Here is a 26461-nt window from a genome sequence, read left to right as displayed (position 1 = left end):
CAATGCTGACTTGGCAGCTACTTGCTTACTGACTAACGATTTCAGAGCTACCTAATATCTGATACTTCACCTAATGTCGTTCTTCGTAAAATTTGGGAACCAATCCTAAAAACGTTTAAAAAGACCGTTAAATTAAAAATATCAGTAATAGAATTTATTTTTCAGCTACTCTATTATCCCTTGAAACTTTAGGGAAAAATATTCAATTTGATTTCGAAAAATAGCATCCATTTTTTCATTACTTACCCCTACAAGACAGCTGACTATCATTTAAGTAACCATCTTAGCATCATCACTATTCTCATTAAACTACACATTTTCGTTCTAGCCACGGGAAAGTACTGATAATTTCGCCTTGTCGGTGTGATATTCTATCTCTCTTTTACCAATAGATCCATTGATACTTATAGAAACCAGGATTTTTGTTGAATATATACCTTTATGATATGAAATCCCCCTTTCTCGAAAAAATATAATGCCATGTGCCAACATATTCAGAATTCTTACATATAAATAGAAAATTTTGTTTTTTACTCCTAATGGAATGATTTCCTTTCTTTTGCCAAAGCGAGTTCTGCTTATTTAATGCCTCTTAGAGTGACAAAGTTTAGTATTTCCAAGAAAACTTCACGCAGCGCCTCCTCCGATGTATTCTCAATACGCATCTTAATCCTGTTGTATGTTTCTTCTTCGTATTTGGCATAGATTCTGGGCATGTCCATATCTTCGTAGAGTTGTTGAACTCGTGCAATCTTCTTTGGATCTAAAATGGAGAGATGTGGTTACAGAATGACGCTTTGAATTTGCTTTCCCGCTTATTTTAATTCGGTTAGGAAAAAAAAATAAAGCAACAAAAAGCACTTATAAATTGCCCTATTTCCCCTCAATTATCCTAAACAATTTTGAGATGCATTACCGTCCTTATTTGCGCCTTTTTTCTGGTAAATACGCGGCTTATTGCTAATTTCTTTCGTTTAAAGGTCGTCAAGCTTTTAGAGTCGCGTTTTTTCATTCAGTTGCCATCAAGCGAAGCGTCTTAAAGTTCCAAAAATGCCCGCTTTAATAAATGACAGCGGAGCAAAATGTTGCCACAGCAAACATGGTTTTATGACAGCTTGAAACAGATTAGACTGGTCTAAACAATACAAAACCTGAATAGCCTACGATTGGTGAAAGGCCCTTTGGTCCTAGGAATCGAAGTTAGAGCTGTTCGGTTCCCAGCGGCGAATATTTGTGAGTCAATCATGGATGAAATGCCCTATTGGCCTGGGGCTTTTTGGCTGAAGAAAGCATTGGATAACCATGATCGTCTTCCTGAAGTCGCTATTAAGAACTTGGTCAATACATTTGAGTTGTCGGGCCCTATCCACAACGTGGCAACACCAACTACTGCTTAATTTAAGTGAAAACATCGCAGCCAAGAGCCTCAGTGGTCCGAAGGCGTGATTGAGTCATTTGTTTTTCGAAAATTCGATGTTTAAGGCTTTGTATTCACTTCCCAGATGTCGCCACATTGTAGGTAGGTAGGTGAAATGGTTGAAGTACCACTCTGGCACTCACCAAGTAAATGGCGCTGTTTTGATGCCATTATAAGACCTCCAACTGGCAGATATCTACAGCCAGCCAGAGCTGTTGATGTAATGGAGAAGATGGATGGGACGTAGGTTGGCTTACTGCCCCAAGCTGTCGAAGAAAGGAGCACTTAGTGATCTTCATCTTCTAGCTGCCAAACCTGGACATTTACAGAGAAAGTGCTCAACGGTCTCCTCCTATAACGAGTCCCACAGCTGCTGCAATGGGGGTTAAATGGTAAATCTAGCTTTTTCGCATGCGTTTCGATCGTCCAATGACCGGTACGAGCTTGGAAATTGAATGACGTGAAGTCGCCAGAACTTTCTGAGCTCTCCGTCTATTGTACTGAGGCCAAATGGTTTTCAAAATAGCACATGAAGAAATGGAGCTCCATCTTTTCTGCGTTTTCCTGAGAAATAAGTTGTGCAATTCCCCTTTAACAACAGTCAGGGGCATGTCGATGGCCGGATAGGAGGTCTCTGTGACCAATTCAGTTCACTTCCTGGCAAGCTCATCAGCAATTTCATTTCCCTTTATATTACTATGTTCAGGAATCTAGATCAGAGAAATGTTAACAGCACACACAAAAGATTTGATCTCCTCCTTACAGGAGTTGATTAGTTTATATCTGCACCATGGCGTCGACAGAGCCTTGATCGCGGCTTGACTATCGGAAAAAACGTTAATATCTCACTCGCTGCCACGTTCCCTGCAGGATCTGCCTGAAAAACACTAGCAGTACTCGGCAGTTTTAAAGAAATAGGTAAGATTTAGAGAAGATCCCGGCTCCGACTCCCGAATCCATCTTGGAGCCGTCAGTGAAACCAGAGGTGCCAGCATCGGTATAGACTTTCCCCTCCTTCCCATCCTGCCTACCCAGGGAAGGATTGCCCTGGCATGACCCTCAAACTCCAGTTTGCGAATATAGAGATCTATCCGAGGTTCAGAAAAATACGGTGATAAATGCCCAAAAATGCTACCATGTCCCTTGAGGGACTGCCTGCAGACGCTGCTTTAACCTGATTGCACTTTGAGCTGCGTTGGAAATAACGTAAAAGTTGATGGAAAGTAAGTGCAAAATGGCATTCAGGGACAAGTTCTACATGCTCCGGTGATGCCAATGCAAGCAGTTCTGTGCACGATATAGCACTTCCGAAAAACTTTCCACCAAACCAGGCATCCATACGTTAAAATTGGCAAAACCACTGCCTTGTACATCCACAGCACGACCTATGGCTTGAGTCCCCATTTTTTGCCGAAGAAACTTACAAAAGTAGAAAGCTGTACTGTCCTTCTTTACCCGGCTTCCAATGGAGTTTGGAGTCAAGTAGCACTCCAAGATACCTAACTTCCGATGAAAGCGGAAGAACGTGGTTGTTTAGATTGGGAAATCTAAAGTGTGGAGGCTTATATTTTCTGGTAAATAGCACCACCAGCTCCGTTTTGTCAGAGTTCACTATGAGGCTGCCACTGGCAGTCCAGCGACTGAGTACAACCGAAGTGACCTTTCCAAAATCTCAGCCATGACCGAGGGATTGTATTTTCACGCATTTCATTTAAATTTAAGATCGCAATAAGCTTCCGGATTCAACTCCGCTGGTCGAGAGCTCTCGAAATCTATTTCCCGAAGTATACAATTTTTATTTTTTATCCCTTAACCTGTCATATTTAGCTTTATAAGTGACTATCCACCTGTCTAAGTACGTTCCGTCTCCATGGCGAGCCATCTAACGTAACCTAGCCTAACCCCTCAAGCTCCTGAACTGTGTCAACTTATCCGCTTTTTGCTCTTCGCAATGGTCTTTGAAAGCTAATTAGTTATATTTATGTAAGTATGTAACTAATGAAGGCTCTGCAAGTATGCCACTAGGCCCTGAACCCTTTCTAGGTGTCAATTCCGCATCGATTAAACTATGGATTGACGACTTCACGAGGTCTACCCATAGAGGACGTTGGTCTGGGTTGAACTCGTGCAGAGTAGCCAAATGCTTTGTGAAAATAGCAGTGAAAATAGCGACCTTTCTCCTAACACTCAGCAAAAGGATCCCGAGAGTACTAGTGGGTGTAATTACAGCGCACAACGCCTGTGGTCAGCAAATGGCTGCCAGGGAGTCGTCGACAGCCCGATATGCCTATCCTGTCTTAAGAATGACGACACTGCAGAGCATTTTCTCTGTAGCTGTCCTGCATTTTCCAGAATCAGATTTAGGATATTGGGTTGCGTTATGCTGAGTATAGATAAAGTTCATACTCTTCCTCTTCCGGATCTCTTAAAATTCATCAATCTCTTAAGATTCATCAATGATCTTGGATTCATTTGTGGAAGAGTGACCTCAAACTAATTTATCCGTCTTACCACCCACATTTTATATTTCCGATCTCTCTTCTTTCTACAGAAATCTATCCGCGTGTAGTACAATGGTCTCCTAACTGAGTGCTTGGCACTTGTCCAACCCCCCTCAAATCTAATCTCCTGTAACTTTATATATTATTTCTTTATACCTACCATTTTGTCCGTAACACTCCTCCATGATAGCCTTTTGTTCCGGGTTGGCCAATTCCATGCACATCACCGCCAACCAGGTGCACTTATTGGTCTGTATGTCTGTGCCATTTTTGCCAGTGAAGTCTGGATTACCAAAACTATCGAGATAATCATTTTGTGCTTGGCTGTAATCACCCACCTCAAATGTAATCGCCTTGCATTCATCGTAAACTTTCTGGTCTTTAACTCTAAAAATTGCATCAATCATTTAAAAAATTCATATACCAACTTTTATTACCACTCATAAGTAGTTTTGCTCACCCGGCCAAACTCAAACCCACCGCTACGGGTAAGTAGAGAAAATTGCAAGAAGTTTTAGTCGCAACAATCGATTTGTATGTGTCCATAGTGAAAGTGCTGATATTCTGTTTGCTAATGAGCATATCCAATGACTGTCCAGCCATGCATTTGAAGGTGTTGTGATGAAACAATTCCATTAGATGAACATAGCAGTCCAAGTGACGGAAATGTTTTTTGAGTAGTTCATAGACGCCATTTTCCATTATGAACACATCGTTGACAGCATTGAGACCAACATCTTCCAATTTATACCAACATGGCTGGCCACGACGTCTGGTGCCGTTGTCCACGATATCATCGGCAATGATGAGAACGCAATGCAGCTGCCGAGTACATGAAAATACAAAATAGCAGGTGATTTTATATTATAGAAAATTGAGGTGTTGGTATGATTGGAAAAGAAGTGTGGCGTTGCGATGTGAAATGCCTACCAGTTCAATACACCAGCCCAGTATGAGAGCCAATTTCAATTTTTCGGGAGTGAGTTCATCGCCCTTGACTAAACTTTTGTAAGTCACAACGGTGATTAGACCATTTTTTGTATTGGTAAGTGACAAATTATATTCCAGCGCCTGTTAATTAGAAAAGAAAAGTTAAGATGGAGTTTCGATTTCACTGAAATTGAGACTGAATAATGAGTACTGGTTACCTTTTTAAACCATTCCGCTACCTCTTTGCTATCGTACTTATCAGCCATCGCAGTAAGATCACGCAAAATATCTGTAAATGTAGGAAACACACTTAGACACAGGGAAACTGGAAACTTATAAGCACATGAAACGATATGGAAATGAGGAATGAAGACTGAGAGAAAAACAGTAAAATGTCTATTACAAAATACCCAGAGCTCAACTTCCCTCAATAGGTGGTGCGCTTCGTTGGTGCTTTCTGACAAAGTAAAGTACCGAGAGCCTCTCGCATAAAATTGTATTTCGGCTCTATAATAAAGCTAATTCCCATATAAGCCATTTCATCTGTATAGAGTCGTTAAGTTTAACGCTTTTAAGTTTTGAGTTTACTATCGTTTCCTATATTATTTACTATCAGGTCAGTCCATAAGTTCGTGCGTTTTTTAAAGGTGTTTTTAAAATTAATAAAAAAGATGTTTAAAGTATTTATTAATCAAAAATATATTTTCCTTCATTATATACAATGTCTTCCCAACGTTTAGGTAAATGTTTAATTCCATGCTCAAAAAATTGTTTGTCCTTGGAGCCAAAATACGCTTCGGTATTCCTTTCTATAGCTTCTTTTGAGGAGTAGTTCTTGTTACCCATATAGGATTGAATATATTGATACAATATATCTGTCCTTTTCTGTAGTCGGTGAGTGTGGGCATTATCACACAGAGAGCTATAAAAGGGAGCATTTGAGTACGTAGATTTGCACAAAGTGGAGTGCACAACCAACATCCCAAGAGAGCAACCATTTCAGCAATATGGTTGCCGTACTAGATGAGCGGCCGTAGCTCATATCTGCATTGCACTCTTTGTACGCTTTTACCAAGAATGGTAGAAAGAAGATTGCGCCCATCAGAGCGTACGTGACGTCACGTTTGCTGAGTTGTGCAGTATTGCCAACCATTTGCTCTTCGCAATAAATTTAGTGCTTTTTTATACCGAAAATGCGAAAATTTTGAAACAAACTATATTATGAAACAAAAAAAAGGTTAAAAAAGGTCACTCTGAGAAGATTTTAGTGCTAATGAAAATTTTTTTACTCTTATAAAATTTGATAATTTGAAAGTGCAAATTTAATTTTTGGCTCCTTTTAAGGTTATGCAAGAATATTAAATGTCCCTTTCTCAACTCTTCTTAAGATTGAAAACCTTTTTACACATTTTAAAAGGCGTTTGAATTTACTGAATGCGAATTAAAACCATAGAGGTGTATTCGTTTCTTCCGGTTATCAATCCTTAGTGAGATATAGGACATTAAGAGTTGTATTCATTGTAAAAATAAACAACAAATACCAGAAAATACTAAAGCAACCATACTGACATTTTTACAAAAAGAGTACCTTATCTAGTTACATAACTTCAAATATAGCAAAAAAGTCGTTCCCTTAACAAAAGAGTCTCGCTTAACAAAAAAAAACTCATAAATTAAATTGTACATAAGCATAACACATTTATTTAAAAAAACACACATTTTAAAGACAATTTGTCACGCATACAAAGTTCTTTAACACGTTGGCTGCCACGTCGCACGTTTTCGTGCGACACCTAAATGTTACCCTGAGGCCACGTCGCACATTTTCGTGCGACACGTAAATGTTACCCTGAGGCCACGTCACACATTTTTGTACATTTTAATATGAAATTTTACATAGAATTTGGATTCTCTGGCCTGTGGTGAACATTTTGGTGTATTTCCCATGGCCGTTGTGTATTTTTAATGGTATTTTTTTGAATAATAAAAAAATTGTAAATTAAAATTTGTCTTTTTATTAATTCTTTTAAAAATTAATTCATTTATGAACAAAACAAATATAAAAATATATATGTATGTAAATTCAAATGGAAATCAGTAGAAAAACAATAAACTTAAAATTAAAAATTCTATTTTTTAATGGAGTTAAGTGCAAAAATTAATTTTTCTGGTGGGAATATTTAGGAAAACATTCTACACATAGTTGCGGGTTATTGGGCAGTAGGTGGTGGTCCTTTTCAAGCTCTTTCTGGCTGTTACTCTCTCAGCAGATTTTTTTGACATGGCATAACACAATACACAAGCACGCCTTATTGTTTTTCCGTTGTCGTCCTTTCTTTTTTCTATAAAATGTTTTCCTTTTGTTATGGGTTCTGGAGACATGAAGTCCTTTTTATATATTATAAAAGCATTTACGACAGACATTCCTAGTAACAGTTCAAAAGCCACTTTGCGGTACCACTTAACACCTCTTCTGAGAGTGGTGGCGTAGGCGGTCATTTGATCGGATATATCAACACCTAATTTGGCTTTGTTGTAATCAATAACAGCAAGAGGTTTTTCAAAAGCTCGTTGCCTTCGCTTCCTGGTAGAAAACTAAGTAAAATAAACTAAAAATATCAAATACAACTCGAAAACTACAAAAAATCACTGCCGCACATTTTCGTGCGACGTGGCCCCACAACATGTTTTATGATCTCCCAGGCCATGTCGCACGAAAATGTGCGACACAAAAAAACCATTATAACTGCAAAATTAGCGACCAAAATAAAGTCGCGAGTAGTCGAAACTTATTTTTAGGCACTAAGAAACAAAAAAGAACATAAATAAGTTGTTGGCCTCAGGTGACCAAAATTGTTAAATGACACTGCTACTGAACGATCAAAATTCTAAAAAGGCTTTGGCAGCCAACGTGTTAAGTGATTCAATAAAAATTTGTTGGGTTATTTTCTTTGAATGGGCATTTTAGTGCATTTTTATATCCAAAGCTAGGCAACACTGCAGTAGCGAGAGAGAGATTTGACTGCCGAAAGCAGAAGAACACCAACAACACCTGCAATCGCGGGCAATGCCACCAGATGTTAAAAAAAGTAAAGCTAAATAAAACTGAGTGAATTATTTAAATATTATAATTATTAAAAAATGTATATTTTACAAAATTATAAACATGACATTTTAATTAGAACAGCTAGAAAAATGTCACGAAGAAAGAATTAAAACTCCGAGACAAAAAATAATAAAAATAACAAAAAAAAAATGCTAAATCAAGTTACGAAAATGGTAATCTGGCCAAACTGGAGCTAAAATCACGTAACTAGTTGTCAAATTCGCTGAGCGCAAAGTAACGGGACCACGATAGGCGCCATCTCATTATTCTTTCCATCATGCCCCTTTACTGCTATCTCTCTCCACCAACACTCCATTTTATATTCCATGCCGAATAACATAGTATTGTTGATGCAAGATAGATTTTGATTTCATATCAAAACATGAAAAATAATCGTTTCAAATTAATAGATTTCTCTCACAATATATAAGTTTGTTTGATAAATAAATTTCTTAATTATACATAAACTATATTAGCATTTCCCAGTGGGCTTCGCACCACCATACATAAAATGTTTTTTTTATATCGCAAGAAATTTTTCATATTAAGTTTTCTTTATAGAACTCGTAAAATGTTTCAACAGTTGAATTAGTTGATTTTTTTCATTCAACATACTTTCTAAAGATGTCACAATAGCCTTTTCTGTACTTTTTTAAAATTTGATTGTGGTGGCCACCTATATACAGGTAAGGTGAAAGAGCCGATAAAAACTTGTAATTAAACTTTGATTCTTTAATTTCCATTTCAATTTTTTACGCTAAATAAATTATGCTAAAATAAATAAAGTTAAAAATGTTTTTCCAGTTCCTTGAATGCTCCAGTTTTTATTATATTTTCGTCCAAAATTAATATTAACATAATACACTTACAACCACAACAGTACAACAGAAACGCTCATAAGCGGCTGTGTATTTGTTGTTGTTTTTCCCATACAGGCATTTCGTATGAGAGGAAACCATTACTCACATAAAATGTCATAACTCAGGAACGGCTGCACCGATTTCAATCAAACTTCACACAAACCACCTCCTCAAAGATAGAAAAGAACTCTAAAATTTTTGTGTCAATCGGTTAGGCGGTTCTTGAGTTATAAGATTACCAAGGAAATGTAACTTCTTTTTATATATATAGATCAATAAGATGGACTAAATACAAACTATGTTGTTATGCGTGCCCGTCAGTGTGAGTACATACAAACATATACATATGATTTGTTAGGTGTTTGTCCAAGTTTCCCCTACAATCTGTCGTATCTGTGCTATTATGTTGTCTTATAAATGAGAGCATTGTACGTTGTATGAGTAGCTTTTTCACGGTGAACTTATGCTCTTTAAAATATAATATAAATTTCTCCAACTAATAGAAATTTATTATTTCATATTCTCAATGGACTTTAAACGCAGCACAAACTAAATAATAGTCACCTACAATGCCATTCTTCTGCTACAACCAACCGAAGAATACCTGTTTGATCTGTTATATTTTGAGTTGTTCTCGTTGAATATTTTCTTTTCATATTTATAACTGAGTAATGTATATTTATTTAGTTGATTATTTGTATACCTGGATAGACGGCCATAAATTCACGGATCTGATCTTTCGTCATTTTCAAGCAAGTTGCCCTTGAAGGATGATGATGACTCTCAAATGTTGATAAAGCGCTAGATGGGGGGATTAATGAATTAAAAATAAAAAAAAATATAAATAATTAAATATAAATATAATAAATTATAAATAATAAAAATAAATACAATATAAAAATATAAAATAATAAATAAAAATAAATAAAGAAATTCTTGTTGCAAAGAATATGAAAAGGCTTGCCTAAAATGTATTGTTAAGGGAATACGGTGGTCTAGAAATTTCAAAAAATCGATTTTTTGTTTTTTCGATATTTCGAAAGTATAGTATTTTAAGAATATACTGTAAAATTTCCATGTAGAAATTCCCTATATTATAAAGGGAGGTTAAATTTCAAGGGCCGGTGTTGAATGTGAACCACACCTAAACCTCAACGACACCGTTGGACTTCTTTCTTTGGGGTTATTTGAAAGAACCATTGGATGGAGGTGTGCCGCAGAGGCCGCGGCTGCCATTTGGCCGATATTTTGTTCCATACGTAATTGAGCCATACCAATATTATCATAATAAAGAGAAAGGACAATAATTTCCCTTAAAAATTGTATTTTATTCAAAATCAACACCGGCCCATTGACTAGGTAGAGAGCGGTCCGGTCCGCGCGCTCCTGTATCTCAAGTACCACTCTGTCACACCCCAAGGACCAGTAAAGCACCGTTTTAATACCATTATGAGACCTCCAACAGGAAGATATCTACAGCCAGCCAAAGCTGAATATATAATGGAGAAGACTGATGGGATTTAGGTTGGATCGGCCTGGTGTTGTCAAAAGAAACAAAAACAAAACGAATCGTCTGAAATTTTAGTATGTTGTTCACAACACCAATGACTATCGTCCGTACTAGAACCATATTATTATTATATTTCAATTATTTCGTATTTTTTTGATTAAAAAACTGAGAAAACCCGATTCTTAGAGTGTCAAATTCAAAACCTCGCCATTTGTCAAACAAAATTATTTTTTTTTGTATTCTAGTAGCCGGACATAGCTACATACTGATTAATAATTTTTTGGTTTTTGTGATTCAGATAAATAGAAGAGTAAAAGGAACAACAAAAAAAAAAAATGTTTAATTAAAATGAAAAAAAAAATGTTTAATTAAAATGAAAAAAAAAAAATGTTTAATTAAAAAAAAATGAAAAAACAAATAAAAAAATGATAAACGATATTTAAGTTTTTTAAGTTTTTTATTTAACTTCTTTTACATACAAAACTGAAAAAACAAAAAAAAAAATTTTAAACTAAAAAAACAAAATTTAATTTTTAATTTTTAAATTTAATTAATTTTTTAAAATAAAAAATTTTTTTTTTAAATAAAAAAGAAACAAATTTTAAATTTTTTCTTAAATAAAAAAAAAATAGTTTTTGTTTTTTTTCTTTTTTGTATTTAAATGTAGTTACATAAAAAGTCTAAAAAATTTAAACATCGTTTTTCATTTTATTTATTGTAAAAAAATTCCTGAAAATACCCTCAATTTTCAAGCTCTAGACCACCGCGACCCCTTAGGTTATGAGAATAAGAGCGGATTTCGATGTAGGCAACTTGGCAATTTTACTCCTTAAAGCAAACATGAAAATCTGTGTTTTGCTGCCCGTAGTGAATGTTCTATAGCTTTGTTGTTACTCTACGTCAACATACCTATTTAAGTTGCCGTATTTAATGGCAAGACTCGATGAAGCTTAGAAACGAGGAGGTGGTAGCTTATTACTTATCATTTTTAAATATAAGTCATAAGTCATTAACATCTGTGGCCCGTTGGCATTAGCAATCAATCATCAGCGAATGGTGAGAAAGTTCAGACTGACAAGTACAGGGTGGCGAAAGTTTTCAATGAGGCTAACGATGCCGATTAAATACGATTTTTGACATTGCCTTACGGCTGGGTTTTCAAAGAAAAATATAACCACATTAAGCTTGGTTCAATCTTCGAATGTTTTTATACATACAGACCCCGAAAAAATATAGCACCTCAACATTTTAAAACGTGGGTGGGTTTTAAGGTGGGTCCCTCATTCGTTAATCACCACAGCGCGTCGTTACTGATGGCGTTTGGCTAGAATATTCTGCAGATGATGCGGAGACGTTTGTTCACGAAAGATTGTAGCCTATATGTGAGGGTGTTAGAGACCAGCCATGTTTCGCTTCCGTACAAGAATACCGACTTCACGCATGAGCCGAATATTCGTACTTTAATGCGCCTGGAGATTTGCGAGATTTGCTTTTCCTTTCCTTTTCCTTTTTAATTTTCTTTAAATCTACCCGACCTCCATAAAAATCTAAGTAGATCCCGTAGTGCCAAGAAGCCGAGGTGGTCGCTTCTTAACACATCAGTGCCAATGACGTCCATTCTGATTCGAGCGAAGGCGGTGCGGGCGCACAGAAAGTGATTCGTCGTCTCATCCTCCTCCTCACGTGTTGAGCAGAGTGCACTCTCTGAGATGCCTACCTTTTCCATGTGCTTCGCCCATAGAAAGTGGCACGTCATCAGTTCAACCAGCTGCCTACAGTCCCTTCTGTTTCTACTTAATGGCAGGAGGATCTGTGACAGTCGGTCGGACATGACAGGTAACATCAGTTTTGTCTGTCTGCAGCCTCTCTCAGCCTGCCAAGCTCGCTTGTGGATGGTAGTTACCCATTTGCTAACCGTGGCTTTGATGACTGCAGAAGAAAGTGGTAGAACGGGCTCCGAGCGAAAGAAGTTGGCCTCAGAGCTCATCCTAGCTAGAGAGTCAGAGATCTCGTTACCCGCGTTACCCACTTGCCCCGGGACCCATGTTAACATCAGGAGTCATAGTTCAGCCTGGATTTACAGAACTCAACTGCGCTTGAAGTGGTTGGAGGTCTGCCTAAAGCCATGAGCGCTGTCGCTGCAGACACTTACAGATCTGCCTACTTGCACTTTATTATATTAAAATTTAATGGGTTATTAAACTGCGTACCGAATTTTTTTTTCTGATTGAAATTTCGCTGGAAATTTGTTCAATTTTTGCATTTACTGTGAAATTTGGATTTACAGTGTTTTTGTTAGACAATGAGCTATATTTTTATCAAAAAAAAGGTGCATTAAAACAAAAAAGGAAAATTGTTGAGATGATCAAACTTTTTCGCGCCCTGTATGTTGGTCCAAAGTGAGATACACTGACCACATGACTCAGAAATATATCCGATAATTTAGTAAATGTTGCTAGTTACTTGTACTATTTGTGTTTCAGTCCACCGCCCGCTTACCGTATCGATCCATCAAAATCTTTTCGACGAACAGCGTGAATGGCAGATTTCTCAGTATTGTGAGTGCCATCTTCTGCAGTCCACGAGGTCTTTGAATATGTGCGCTGGAAGTAAGTTGCATTTGTTGTATTGATGCAGCAGGCGCTAACACTTGCCGGGATGCTGGAATGCACGTGGGACCATTTACGCATCAGTGAAAGCATTTTCATTTTCCTAATCTAGAAAGTAAAATAAGAGAAAAATTGAATGTGTGCTCGATATAATACAAAAAAATTTCAATTTAAATTATTTGCAATTTTCTTTGGAATTTCGAACTTTGTTTTACATCTCCGCACTGCCGATACGAGGCGCGTAATCCCCATCTACGGATTATGTTTATTTCAGCGGCAGCCAAAAGTGGTAAGAGGCGAGATCTAAAACTGTTTAGCTACAGAGAAACTTAGCTGCTGATCACAAAGTTATTTAGGCAGGCAGGATAGGCACTATGGTGAGAGAATTATCGGCTGATGTTTTTTCACAAATGCCAGACCCCATATTGGGATACCGCCTCTGAACAGCAAATAATATTAAAAAAAAAAAACGAATAAGCTTTTAAGACATTGATGTGGATAGACAAAGATTTAGGAAATATACTTTACATATTTTTTTGTAATTTTGGTGGTAAATTTTATTTTAAAATTTGATGGAAAGGTCAATAAAATATTTTTTAATTCTAAAACTAAAGTTAACCTTGTCGAAAGAAAATTCGTTTATTCTCACAAAATTTCACTAGATCGTCATCATTTTCACATTTGGATGATTTGCTGATGATTTGAAGTCTGCTGAAATGTTGTGTGGATCGCAAAATAATAATTGAATTTTACATGAAGGCGAGCAACGATCCCACACTGTGGTCTCAAGGTCCAAATTTATTCGAAATGCAGCAAAAGGTTACAGGAAGAAAATATCAACAGCAGCACACTTTGGCATGAAAACGGATTTAGAGAGAGTTTACGTTGGGACATATTCGAAGAATTGAGCCAAAGTTATAGCAGAAGCTGCCAAGCCATTATTGACAACAACGGGAACTGGGCAATGTATTGAGAATAATGCGAAAGAGATATTTTTATCACTTTTCTTTTAGAAAATAAAGGGGCTTTCAATCGATGCGCCTAGAAGTTGTTTAAAAAACATTCTTTCCACTTTAACTTTTTTCTTATTCACTCCTTTCGGGAGCATAGGGCTTCGACAAAACATTTGTCTTGCGTTGGTTACGTTAAGGGGGAACACCACTGTGATTTTTCAAAAAAATCGATTTTTTTTGGATTTTCTTAAAGTAGATATATTCAAAAATATGTAAAAAAAATTTAACTTAAAGTCTTGAAAATTGACAAAGTTATACCCAATATAATAAGTGCAGGGAGGGAGTTACAACGGCCAATGAAAACTTTATGCGCGTTTTTCTGAAAACGCCTTTTCTGAACACGGTGGCCTCGATTTCCTGTAGACTTATGAACCGATTTTAATTTTTTTTTTTTTTTTTTTAATTTTTGTACATGTATTGGCTACAGTCGTACAAAGCCGTTTTTTAATATAATATTCCAAAAATTAATATTAATATTTTTTCGAAAACAAAAAAAGGGCAAAAACACAGACTCATTTTTCAAGCTTGCACCATTTGCTCACCACGTACGACGATAGCCATTGATGTATAGATTGAGAATGTTTTTGGTTTTTGCTTTCAGATGATTTTTCAGCGCTGTATCGTGGGCACCAGGGTGCATCAGTTTTTTATGACGTCATTGCATTTATATTAATAGCAATTGTAATTTTTAATAGTTTTTAATAAAAATTTGTGTCAGTATAGTTGAATATATGTTAAATAAATTATAGTTTGTCCGATCATCAAATAATCATCCCTACTTATAAAAAAAAATTTATGAAAATCACTTAATTTTCACGCATTCACAGTGGTGTTCCCCCTTTATCTATTGATTTTTGACAGGGTAGGTGATTAGCCTGTCGCTACCAGTCCTTTAACTATTTTGATTCAAAATATGGCTCTTTATTTCATCTTTTGACACTACATCTCTTTACAAGCTTTTGCCTGCTGCACGTGGGACCTCCATACATCTCGATTGTTTGTCACTATTTCCCCCATTTCTTATCCCAAGTTTACTTATGTCCTCCCCTAGTTCGTCGACCATCTTGCTTCCGATCTTCCTCTTGCTCTAGTCTTGAACTCCCTGGTTTCTACAATTTTCTTCTGCGCCCTCGTACCCTCTATTCTTGTTATATAACTGGTGCGCTTTGATGACTCGTATATGGTAATAATCTCTCCATTTATAAGTTCGTCGTTCCACCTCATATTTAGATCACTCGTCGTGGTCTTTGATTCCTCCAAAAATTTGTCTGAGTATTTTTTGTTCGAATGTTTGCAGTTTTGCTTTATCTGCTTCAATTAGCGTCCACGATCCAGTTCCATTGCATAAGACTGGTCTAGTGATGGTTTTGTACAGAATCAATTGGCATTGCCTGTTTAGTAGTTTCGATTTGACGCGGGTTTGGGTTTCGTTAGGACATGTGCGATCTGCTAGCTGCTTGAGTTCGCTCATCGATGCTGAGGCTTGTTTGATTGTCTCTACTCAGTTTGAAGCCTAGGTAGGTAAAAGATTTCACTCAGTTGCATCATTTCAAATTGGGCTGTCAACCTTCTCCAAGGAATCTTTGGCCGACCGCGACCTATGCTCCCTTGCGGGTTCCAGTCCAGTGCCATTCTCGTGATGTTATCTGGTGGTTTTCTCAACATGTGACCTATCCATCGCCACTCTCTGCATTTGATGCCATAGGTTGGTCTTCTCATTCGACGCTCTCCACAGTGCATCGTTGCTGTTGGTATTCGGCTAGAATATTCTACAGATGATGCGCAGGCATTTGTTGATGAAGGATTGTAGCCTCTGTATGACGGTGTTAGAGACCAGCCATATTTCCAGCCGTACAACAATACAGACTTCAGACATGAGCTGAATACTACCGTGAAGTACTACCTAACGGTTGTCCCGCGGGAGGGAAACGGGGCTGGGGTGGGTTTTTAGGGGGTGAGTTGAAAGACAAGCCCCACACTTTTCGACTTTCAATGCTTTTTGCCACCTCTAGAAAAAAAACATGAGCTGAATATTCGCAGTTAAGAGTACCTGAATATTTGCGGACCTGCCCATACTGTATGAATTTTCCCGAACGCCGCGTTTGCTTTGTTTCGCCTGCAGTTGACTTCTTCTGCTCCGCCGTCTATCGTGATAGTGCAGCCGATGTGGCAGAAATTTTCGACGAATTCCCTCTTGCACCCTTCAAACATTATGTGTCTGGCTTTATTGTGGTTGACTCTCATTACCTTTGTCTTGGCGATGTGGACCTCCAGTCCAACAATGCGTGCCAGTGGGGCTAATCTGTTCGCCTTCGCTTGCATGTCGTTGAGTTTGTGAGCGAGGAGGCAGATGTCAATCGCGAAATTGGTCAAAAACCACGTCCCCTCTCAAATAACGTTAATTGAAAAAGAGTGGCGCAAAATTACTCAAATTTGGTAAAACTTAGTTCACCAAAAGAAGAAGAAGAAGAACACAATTTTTTTAAATATGCGGTGCCACAATAACTTTTTATATGCTAAGACTAAATTTCCGTCCGTCCCGCTGATATTACCAGCTATAACTCTTATTATCTATGCCTTTTTTTTTTGATACTAAAAATGAACAGCCAGCACAAATTAAATTTTACTAGAATGCGCTCGAGTATAAAAATTCGGTACGGGCCAAGGCGAATTTATTAAAGGTGGTATCGGTAAATCAGCTCATTTGTTTTTATTTTCTTTCGCGTGTCCATGTGGCTGTCAACACAGAGTGAAACAAGGCGAATTCACGCTTAGATTTCTACTTTGCCATGACAATCAAACGTAAAAAACGTTGTTGTTGGTCTAGTGCCACCACCTTTAATGAATGCACCTTGACACGGGCCGCACCGAATTCAGTGTTTCTTACTTGTTTTTCTTTTATAAAAATTGTTTTCCAATGATTCGAAGACTAATAACTACACACCCGAAATTCACCAATTAAAAAATGCGACTGCACTGTGAATTCAAAATTCAGCAGCTTTTAAATAAAACCGCACTCAAGCGCTTACAATACGCGTAATCAAATGACATCATGGAGCAGCGAAAACTGGCTTTTATCATCTCTGCATCTCTTTTTGCAACAACTCCTTTTACATGACCCTAGATAATTTTATGACCAAGTTTTATGGGTTCTCATCAACATTTTATGCGCATCCACTCACGGTACTAAAGATGAGTGTGTGCATCCTGCAGTAAAAAGTCTACAGCGCTAGTGCGATAGTAAACATTTCGCGACTCAATCCGAACTAATTCAAAATGGATGCAGAGTGGGGCAGTTGTCGCTCAATTTTGTGCTAACAGCGCTGCCGTCGCACTGCCCATGTTGTAACTATAAACGCCGAAAAGTATATGCACAGAATCGCTGTTATCGGCGACAGAGGCCTCGTGAGCGGACTTTGTTTTTTGATGCAGTGAGTCGCTGGTTCAAATTACGATAGAGGAAGATCTGGTTTTTGAATTGCACAAAAATATAATTTTGTGTGGGAAAGCTTTTTTTTTAATAATTTATAATATTATTTCGTAATGATTTATTAAATTTAGATACGCAAATGCTGGAATGCAGAATAAGAGGGATAAAATGTAGTGAGATTCATGCATTTTGCAATAGAAAAAACAAAGTGAGTGGGAGAATTAAATGGTAATATGATGTGACCCTGATAAGTTTTCACTATATTTTTTTAAAATTAATTTCAAATGTTTTTTTTTTTTTGTAAAAAACATATTTTATCCTATAACTAAAACCAAATAAATCCAAATTTGGAACTTTGTACAAAATTTGTAAACATTTATTTACTGTTTATTTATTTAAAAAATTCAGAATTTAAAAATTCCGAGTTTATAGTAAATGTAAGGAAATGCAGTTTTAAAGCTAATTTAATTATACTGAAATAAAATCTAAGTTTGAAGTGACCCAAAATTCTCGCTGAATATTGATGATATTTTTCCTTGACGATGTTGTGCAAAAAAACAAAATTTGCTCATTCGTTTACTGAGAAAATACGCATCACCGTCACGAAAAAAAAAATCCATGAGAAATTTGAGCTACTGCAAACTATTTTTAACTTTAATATAATATTAATTTTATATTTCATACTAAAATTTAAGGAACTATAAAACTGCGTATCTAATTTTTGCTTCCAAATTCTGATTAAAAAGTTGGAAATTTATTGAATTTTTGTGAATCGAGTTTCGAACTGGGAATAATATGGCAAAATTTTAAAGTGAATTCAAATAATTGAAATTAAAAAAAAAATAAATAAGCAGTCAAAACTTTTCAATATGTGATGCTTTTATAATTTTATAATAGAGTATGGAAGAAAATTGCTAGGTAAAATTTGGCTGAATCGGGTGTAGAGAGCGCTTCAGAATGCCATGCTTATATTCTTCTACTCAATCAGCTTTAGCCAACGAAGTTTTGTTTGTTTTTGTTCTCATATAATTCAATCTATGGGGCTGTCTAAAGTAGAATCAGTACAGTACGCATTCTAAAGTCCTGCTGTAGATGGCAGTTGAGAGAGAGGACGATGAGTGAGAGGAGAGAGCGAATGCAGCGAGAACTATCTCCTACTTCTTATGTATACATGTGTATATGCAAGAATGATAGAAAGAAGATTGCGCCCATCAGAGAGCGCGTGACGTCACGTTTTTCCGAGTTGTGCAGTATTGCCAACCATTTGCTCTTCACAAAAAATTTAGTGCTTTTTTATACCCAAAATGCAAAAATTTTTAAGTTTCGTCTTTGTTTCTTTTTTTTTTTAATTTAAAGCTACCGAAACTTTAAGTTAAAAAAAACTGTATTATTATACAAAAGAAGGTTAAAAAAGGTCACTCTGAGACGATTTTAGTGCTAATGAAAATTAGTTGGTTCTTATAAAATTTGATATTTTGAAAGTGTAAATTTAATTTTTTGCTCCTTTTAAGGTTATGCAAGAATATTAAATGTCCCTTTCTCAACTCTTCTTAAGATTGAAAACCTTTTTACACATTTTAAAAGGCGTTTGAATTTACTGAATGCGAATTAAAACCATAGAGGTGTAATCGTTTCATCCGGTCCTCAATCCTTAGTGGGACATAGGGCATTAAGAGGTGTATTCATTGTAAAAATAAGCCACAAAATACCAGAAAGTACTAAAGAAACCATACTGACGTTTTTAAAAAAAGAGTACCTTATCTAGTTACATAACCTCAAATGTAGCAAATAAGTCGTTCCCTTAACAGAAGAGTCTCGCTTAACAAAAAAACTCATAAATTAAATTGTACATAAGCATATCAGATTTATTTAAAAAAACGCACATTCTAAAGACAATTTGTCACGCATTTTAAGTGATTCAATAAAAATTTGTTGGGTTATTTTCTTTGAATGGGCATTTTAGTGCGTTTTTATATCCAAAGCTAGGCAACTCTACAGTAGCGAGAGAGAGATTTGACTGCCGAAAGCAGAAGAACACCAACAACAACTGCAATCGCGGGCAATGCTACCAGATGTTAAAAAAAAGTAAAGCTAAATAAAACTGAGTGAATTATTTAAATAATTATTAAAAAATGTATATTTTACAAAATTATAAACTTTACATTTTAATTAGAACAGGCTAGAAAAATGTAATGAAGAAAGAACTAAAACTCCGAGACTAAATAACAAACAAAAAAAAAGCTAAATCAAGTTACGAAAATGGTAATCTGGCCATACTGGTGCTAAAACGATGTAACTCATTGTCAAATTCGCTGAGCGCAAAGTAACGGGACCGCGGTAGGCGCCATCTCATTATTCTTTCCGTCATGCTTATGTACATATATATGTGTATATGTATATACTTATAATTGGCGCTTGCACCCTTTGTAGGGTGTTTGGCCCAGCTCCTTCTCCTATTTGTGGTGCGCGTATTAATGCTGTTCCACAAATGAAGGGGCATGCATTTTTGCGCCGCCTACGAACGGCAAATGGCTTTTTTATGATAAGATTTTTTCTTAGCAGAAATACACTCAGAGGTTTGCCATTGCCTGTCAAAGGGCGACCACTATTAGAAAAAACTTTTCCTGCTTAACTTGCAAAAACAAAAACGAAAGCGAGTCTGTGTTCCTCCTAACAATCCTTCATTCTGGTCATTCTAAGTTAATCAATAACATGAAATTGTTTCTGACTTTTAGCCTGTTTTGGGTGTTTTTTGCTATGTTAATAAAAGTAAAATACAAAGGCGTTGAACCAGCGCTGTAATCAATCAAGCTTTGAGTTTTCAAAATATATAATTTGATCAAATTATAGAACGAAAATGGCAAAAATATTCCATTTGCACAAAAAATAAATAAAAAAACAAAAAAAAATTAAAAACAAAACACATTTCTGTTAATTTCGCTCCTTGCAAAAACTGCGTTTGAGCTGGTTGTCACACTTATCTTAAAAGCGCGGTTGATTTCATATTAAACATTTAATTAAATTAAATTCTGAAGAAAGAAAATATAAATAATTATACTTAATTAGCAGGATATATTAAAGATTTCGATGTTAAAACATTGACTAATTGTTTTTTTTTTTATTATTATTTTTATGTATTTTTTTTTTGTTGTACTATCATGTGCTGCAATAAACATTTTAGTTAACTTCTGCTTAAAAAGTACCCCGGCAGATATCGTCATTTAACATTTTCATAGTTTTTTATAGATTTGTGGATCGGTCAGTTAGTTTATATTCATTAAATGTGTCGGTACTCTCGTTTATGAATTGTCTCGCTCCGGTCGTCCATACACCTCTGTTACTTAGGAATAAAAAAACGAAAAAGTTAGGGGGACTGTACTCGAAAATCGAGAGGTGAGCGTTCGGACGATGGTTAATGGTTAATGGTTGTAAAGGGTTAAGGTGTGGCCCTTTAGCACTGCGACCATATTGACCTATTGTGCACCCTATGCTGTCTATTGACTGTTAAGTATGCTTATGAATTGTACCAGCTTCTTCTGAGGGAGTGATTGAAGGTCTTCATCTGTAAGCATGAACTTGTTTAAAAACCTTTTCCTTCTATGCGTCAACCCCGGACATTCGATAGTGAGATGTTCTATAGACTCCTCATCTTCGCAGCAGAATCTGCAGGTGCTGGTGTTAGTTATGCCTAATTTATGTAAGTGTTTGTTGCAGGTGAAGTGACCCGTGAGGGCGCCTGTGCGAGTGCGAATGCTCTTTTTGTTTAACGTGAGGGCCATGTTAGCTCTTTTAGCGTTGAAACTTGGGAACTTTTTGGAGTGTCTAAGACCCTCTACATTGTTCCAATGCTGATTTAATAGAGTTTTGGCCCAGTATTTTACTTTTTGTTTTAGGTTGCTTTTTTCGAATCCGAACATAGGACTAGGTCCGATGAAGTTTTCATCTGCCCCTTTTTTGGCTTGAAAGTCTGCCTTTTCGTTGCCGTCATATCCCTCATGTCCCGGTACCCAAATTAATGAAACATTGTTTTTGGATGCCAGATTATTGAGTGCCTTGTGGCATTCTAAGAGGGTTTTTGAGTTGTAGGTATAGCTATCTAAAGCTTTTAGAACTGATTGGCTGTCCGAGAGTATTTTGATCTTTACTCTTTTGTGGTTTCTACGTTGCATGATGTTTACTGCTTCCATTATTGCGTATAGTTCCGCTTGGAAGATAGTGGTGTCCCTGGTGAGAGTGTATGATTTGTGGATTCTGGGCCCCACTACTCCTACTCCTACACCATAAGGTGTTTTTGATCCATCAGTGTACCATTTTTGTGAATCATCATTCATCCATTTCGGGTTTGTTTTCCACTCGATCCTCTCAGGAAAGGTAACTGTGTATCCTTTTGTGAAACAGAGGGTTGGGTCAATGTGGTCTGAAACTTGAGCCATGCTTATGGTGTTTTTGATTTTATTTAGGATATTTAGGTGACCGGTGAGGTTGCCCAATTTGAAATTTTCTTTCATGTGTAGCATGAGTGCTTGCGTAGCTGCTTCCTCTTGGATTGCTATATGAAGTGGTGGGAGATTAAGGAGTGCTTCCATGCCAGCTGTTGGGGTAGTTCTCATAGCCCCTGTGATGCATAGGCAAGCAAGCCTTTGTACTTTTCCCAGTTTGGTTATCGCTGTTTGTTGGATAGATTTGCTCCACCATACTAGTGCCCCATACAGTATGATTGGTCTAACCATTTGGGTGTATATCCAGAGGGCCATACTAGGGTTGAGGCCCCAGGATCTCCCTAGTAATTGTTTGGTTGTCCACAAGGATTTCGTGGCTTTTTTTTTTTGTTATATTATTTATATGTGATTCCCAAGTGAGTTTTTTATCTAAGGTTAAACCTAGATATTTGACCTCTTCCTTTAGTTCTATCACTGTTTCATTTATTTTCAATGCAGGAAACTCGAACTTTCTTTTTCTTGTGAAGGGGATTATTGTGGTTTTGTTAGGGTTGATCGACAGCCCCTCCTTTTTACACCATTCCCATGTTGCGTTCAAGGCATTTTGCATTAAGTCTGTTAGTGTCCTTTCATGGTTGCCTTTTATTATAACAGATATGTCATCTGCATAACCAATGGTTATAAATCCCTTATTGTTTAGGTGCTGCACCAAGTCATCAACTAGTAGGGATCATAGCAGTGGAGAAAGAACTCCTCCTTGCGGACATCCCTTTACTGTTGTGACATTAAGTTCAGCTTGGCCTAACGAGGCTTTAATAAACCTCTGATTAAGCATTTGGCTTATCCAATGTGTTAATATTGGGTTTGCACCTCTTTTTTCGAGTGCTGTTTCCATGGATTTGTAATTTGCGTTGTCGAAGGCTCCCTCTATGTCCATAAAGGAACATAGGGCTATTTCTTTTTGATTTAGAGCCTTTTCTATATTGACAACGAGTGTGTGCAGTGCTGTGACTGTGGATTTCCCTTTTTGGTAAGCAAATTGCAGCTTATGAAGGGGTTTTTTGAAGATTACTTCTTCTCTTAGATGGTATTCGAGTAGTTTTTCCATTGTCTTTAACATGAACGACGATAGACTGATTGGTCTGTAAGATTTTGCAGAATCAGGGGGTTTGTTACCTCCCTTAGGAATAAATATTACCTTCACTTTCCTCCATATCTTTGGAATGTAATAGGTCTATGAATAAGTTCGTGCGGTTTTTTTCGAAATTTGAATTTCGGATCATTCCCATGGCTTTTAAACGTTTGGAAATGGTTGATTGATCAACTCCCAAAGTTTTTGCAACCTCTTCGGCACGTTCGCTCAGCTAGAGCATGCTCACCATAAACTTCCACCAAGATACGATGACTTTCGGCTGCTTTTTTCTTCATATTAAAATAATGAAGAAGAATTCCCCGCAAAAACACATTATTTGGCACGAAATTCGACATTTTCAAGTGTGGTAAAAATATTGTTGTTTACGCTTCAAATAAAAAACTTATACTGACGTTTGTGCCTTACGACAGTAGCTCTCCAATGAATGTTTGGAAATGTGGATCGATGGAATAATAATCAAGTTACGCCATCTGTTGTAAAACCGCACGAACTTATCCATAGACCTATTATTCCAATATTAGACTAGCTCTGAAGATTTTCACCATGAGCGTTCCGACGATAGTCTTCTTCTAAGTCTTCGATAGTCGGTTCTAGTTTAACAGAACGGCCTGGATTTATAGCCAGCCAAGTACTGTCACTCCAGCAGCATTCCCCGTACATGCATGGGGAATTTGATGCTGCTATAAGAACACCAACATTGTTGTGTGAGTACTCGTATTGCAAAGGTAAAGAGTCAATTATGGTGTCACACTCTCAGCTCGTTATGTACAATGATTTGGGAATGGCACGACTCCCGCGCTTCTCAGATGAACTAAAGCTCAAAAAATACGACAAACACCATTTAGAATCAAGGCTTTGCTGAGTGTTCTTTTTTTTTGTTTTGTTTTTTATTTACCACGTCAATGGGAGTTTATGCACGTTTGTTGGCGTACTGAATCAGTTGAGAGAGAATATTCGTTGGAAGAGGCCGCAAATGGTTTTGTTCCCATGGCAAAGCTACGGCGCTTGTCTCATCTTGTGCACGACTACTTGACCAAAAATCATGTTCTTGAACCGTTCTTCAAGGTCGTTATTCACCTGTAATGGCTGTTTGTGACTTTTTGTTGCGCGCACGACACGAGTCCGCTTCGCCATTTCGCAGAAAATGTTTTGAGGCAATAAAGGCGAACTTGCAAAATAACCGAGTGAAAGATGATTCCGTAAGCGGCATTGTTTTGCAGTTTGAACGAGGCATTGGGATATGTGCACTGGCTGCCATTGAAATTTATTTGATTATTTTAACCGTTTTTGTTTGACAGGATCTGGCACTCGAAGTGTAACCAACTTCAGACCGCTCGCGCAGCTTATTCACAATAACGGGCATTTTCCAAACCAACTTTGTGGCCTTTTTAATTGGTTACACTTCGAGTGCCGGACCCTGTTTTCACAAATTGCGTGTCTTTTCGAACAGAAGTTATGTTATATTTTACGCCAAAGTACAATTTACTACTTACAATTTATTGCGTTTGTGATTTCGTGTGATACTTTTGGTTTTGTCACAAGTCAAATATTAACGAATCCCGTTTCTTGCGACTTTATTTTATATATAAATTATAAATATTTGAATGAAGTTACAAATTGTAGTAAAAAAATACTAAATTATATATTCACTGCACATGTGAAGTGCACCAAAGGCAAAATATGACTGCACAGTGCACACGAAAGCTTAGCCGCTTTAAAACAAGATCACACCCAGCAAGAAGAGTGCCGGTCACGTGACCGGCACGCGTGATCGTTAAACGGTCACTACCCAGCAAGAAGAGTGCCGGTCACGTTACACGGTCACTAACCACACCTCTTTACAATCACATTGTTAAGAGCGTTGCGAAAATCGTCCCAAAAACTTTGTGTACCTGTGATCTTCTATCCCTTTCATACATATGGATTCGTTTCAGTGCCAGTTTCATATAAACGTAGCGACGAACAAAATAACTTTTAGGCCAGCGTCGACAGCATAGCGCGATAGCCGAGCGGCTAGCAATGTGGGGTTCCGATCCAAAATCCTTGGTTCGAATCACAAAAAAAAATTTTTTTTTATACATTTACTAGCATTTCCCAGTGGGCTTCGCACCACCATACATAAAATGTTTGTTTTATATCGCAAGAAATTTTTCATATTAAGTTTTCTTTATAGAACTCGTAAAATGTTTAAACAGTTGTATTAGTTGATTTTTTCATTCACCATACTTTCTAAAGATGTCGATTCGAATCACAAAAAAAATTTTTTTTTAAACATTTACTAGCATTTCCCAGTGGGCTTCGCACCAACATACATAAAATGTTTGTTTTATATCGCAAGAAATTTTTCATATTAAGTTTTCTTTATAGAACTCGTAAAATGTTTAAACAGTTGTATTAGTTGATTTTTTTCATTCAACATACTTTCTAAAGATGTCACAATAGCCTTTTCTGTACTTTTTTAAAATTTGATTGTGGTGGTCACCTATATACAGGTAAGGTGAAAGAGCCGATAAAAACTTGTAATTAAACTTTGATTCTTTAATTTCCATTTCAATTTTTTACGCTAAATAAATTATGCTAAAATAAATAAAGTTAAAAATGTTTTTCCAGTTCCTTGAATGCTCCAGTTTTTATTATATTTTCGTCCAAAATTAATATTAACATAATATACTTACAACCACAACAGTACAACTCATAAGCGGTACGCTCATAAGCGGCTGTGTATTTGTTGTTGTTTTTCCCATATAGGCATTTCGTATGAGAGGAAACCATTACTCACATAAAATGTCATAACTCAGGAACGGCTGCACCGATTTCAATCAAACTTCACACAAACCACCTCCTCAAAGATAGAAAAGAACTCTGAAATTTTTGTGTTAATCGGTTCGGCGGTTCTTGAGTTATAAGATTACCAAGGAAATGTATTGTAACTTCTTTTTATATAAAATACTAGCGTACCCTCGCCCGCTTCGCTAGACGATAAATTCAATGATTTGCTGAAAGAGAATAAAATTAATACGAAACAAAGCAAATTCTTTGATACAATTTCATTCGAACTTTATTGTAACACTTTTTGGTAGACAACGTTTTCATCTTTCGCGTGAATAATGACGATGGTTTGCCAACTCGTGAGCAAGCTACATACAATTGTCCATGAGAAAAAATTGAGTATTCTAAATTAATACCGCACATTTGTAGAGACTGTCCTTGCGCCTTATTAATTCTCATAGCGAAGGCAAGGCGAATAGGGAACTGCAAACGTTTGAAATCGAATGGTAAATCCGCAGGAATCAGTGGAATTCAGGGTATCAAAATGTCTTCTCCTTTGTACTTCCCTTTCAAAATTGTTGCTTCGATAACGTTACCCATTAGCTTCTTCACAGCGAGTCTGGTACCGTTGCAAAGTCGGGGCACATTACTATTGCGCAGCATAATAATCGGTGCTCCAATTTTTAATCGTAAATTATGAGGTGTTAAGCCTGGCAAATCGAGT

The 26461-nt window shown here is 36.8% G+C and overlaps 2 protein-coding genes across 2 annotated transcripts in view; one reads left to right on the top strand and one right to left on the bottom strand.

Moving 5' to 3' along the window:
• Window positions 1-17579, top strand: part of LOC129243518 (serine/threonine-protein kinase SIK1-like) — a 35989-nt gene extending 18410 nt beyond the window's left edge. The window contains exon 2 of the mRNA XM_054880586.1: window positions 17508-17579. Within this exon, the coding sequence (XP_054736561.1) occupies window positions 17508-17534 (27 nt within the window). The 3' untranslated portion in view covers window positions 17535-17579. The remainder of the gene's footprint in view (window positions 1-17507) is intronic.
• LOC129243516 (farnesyl pyrophosphate synthase-like) lies at window positions 420-24654 on the bottom strand. The gene is made up of 8 exons (XM_054880585.1): window positions 24462-24654; window positions 12824-13041; window positions 9518-9615; window positions 5067-5137; window positions 4849-4989; window positions 4379-4740; window positions 4079-4305; window positions 420-763 (listed from the first exon to the last, which is right to left on the bottom strand). The coding sequence occupies exons 2-8, from the start codon at window positions 13030-13032 to the stop codon at window positions 579-581; spliced, it is 1293 nt and encodes a 430-aa protein (XP_054736560.1). The 5' UTR covers window positions 13033-13041; window positions 24462-24654; the 3' UTR covers window positions 420-578.
• Window positions 24655-26461: the final 1807 nt, after the last annotated feature.

This window comes from Anastrepha obliqua, chromosome 4, assembly GCF_027943255.1.
Source record: "Anastrepha obliqua isolate idAnaObli1 chromosome 4, idAnaObli1_1.0, whole genome shotgun sequence".
In the NCBI taxonomy this organism is placed as follows: Eukaryota; Metazoa; Arthropoda; class Insecta; order Diptera; family Tephritidae; genus Anastrepha; species Anastrepha obliqua.
This window is presented reverse-complemented; position numbering and strand designations above follow the sequence as displayed.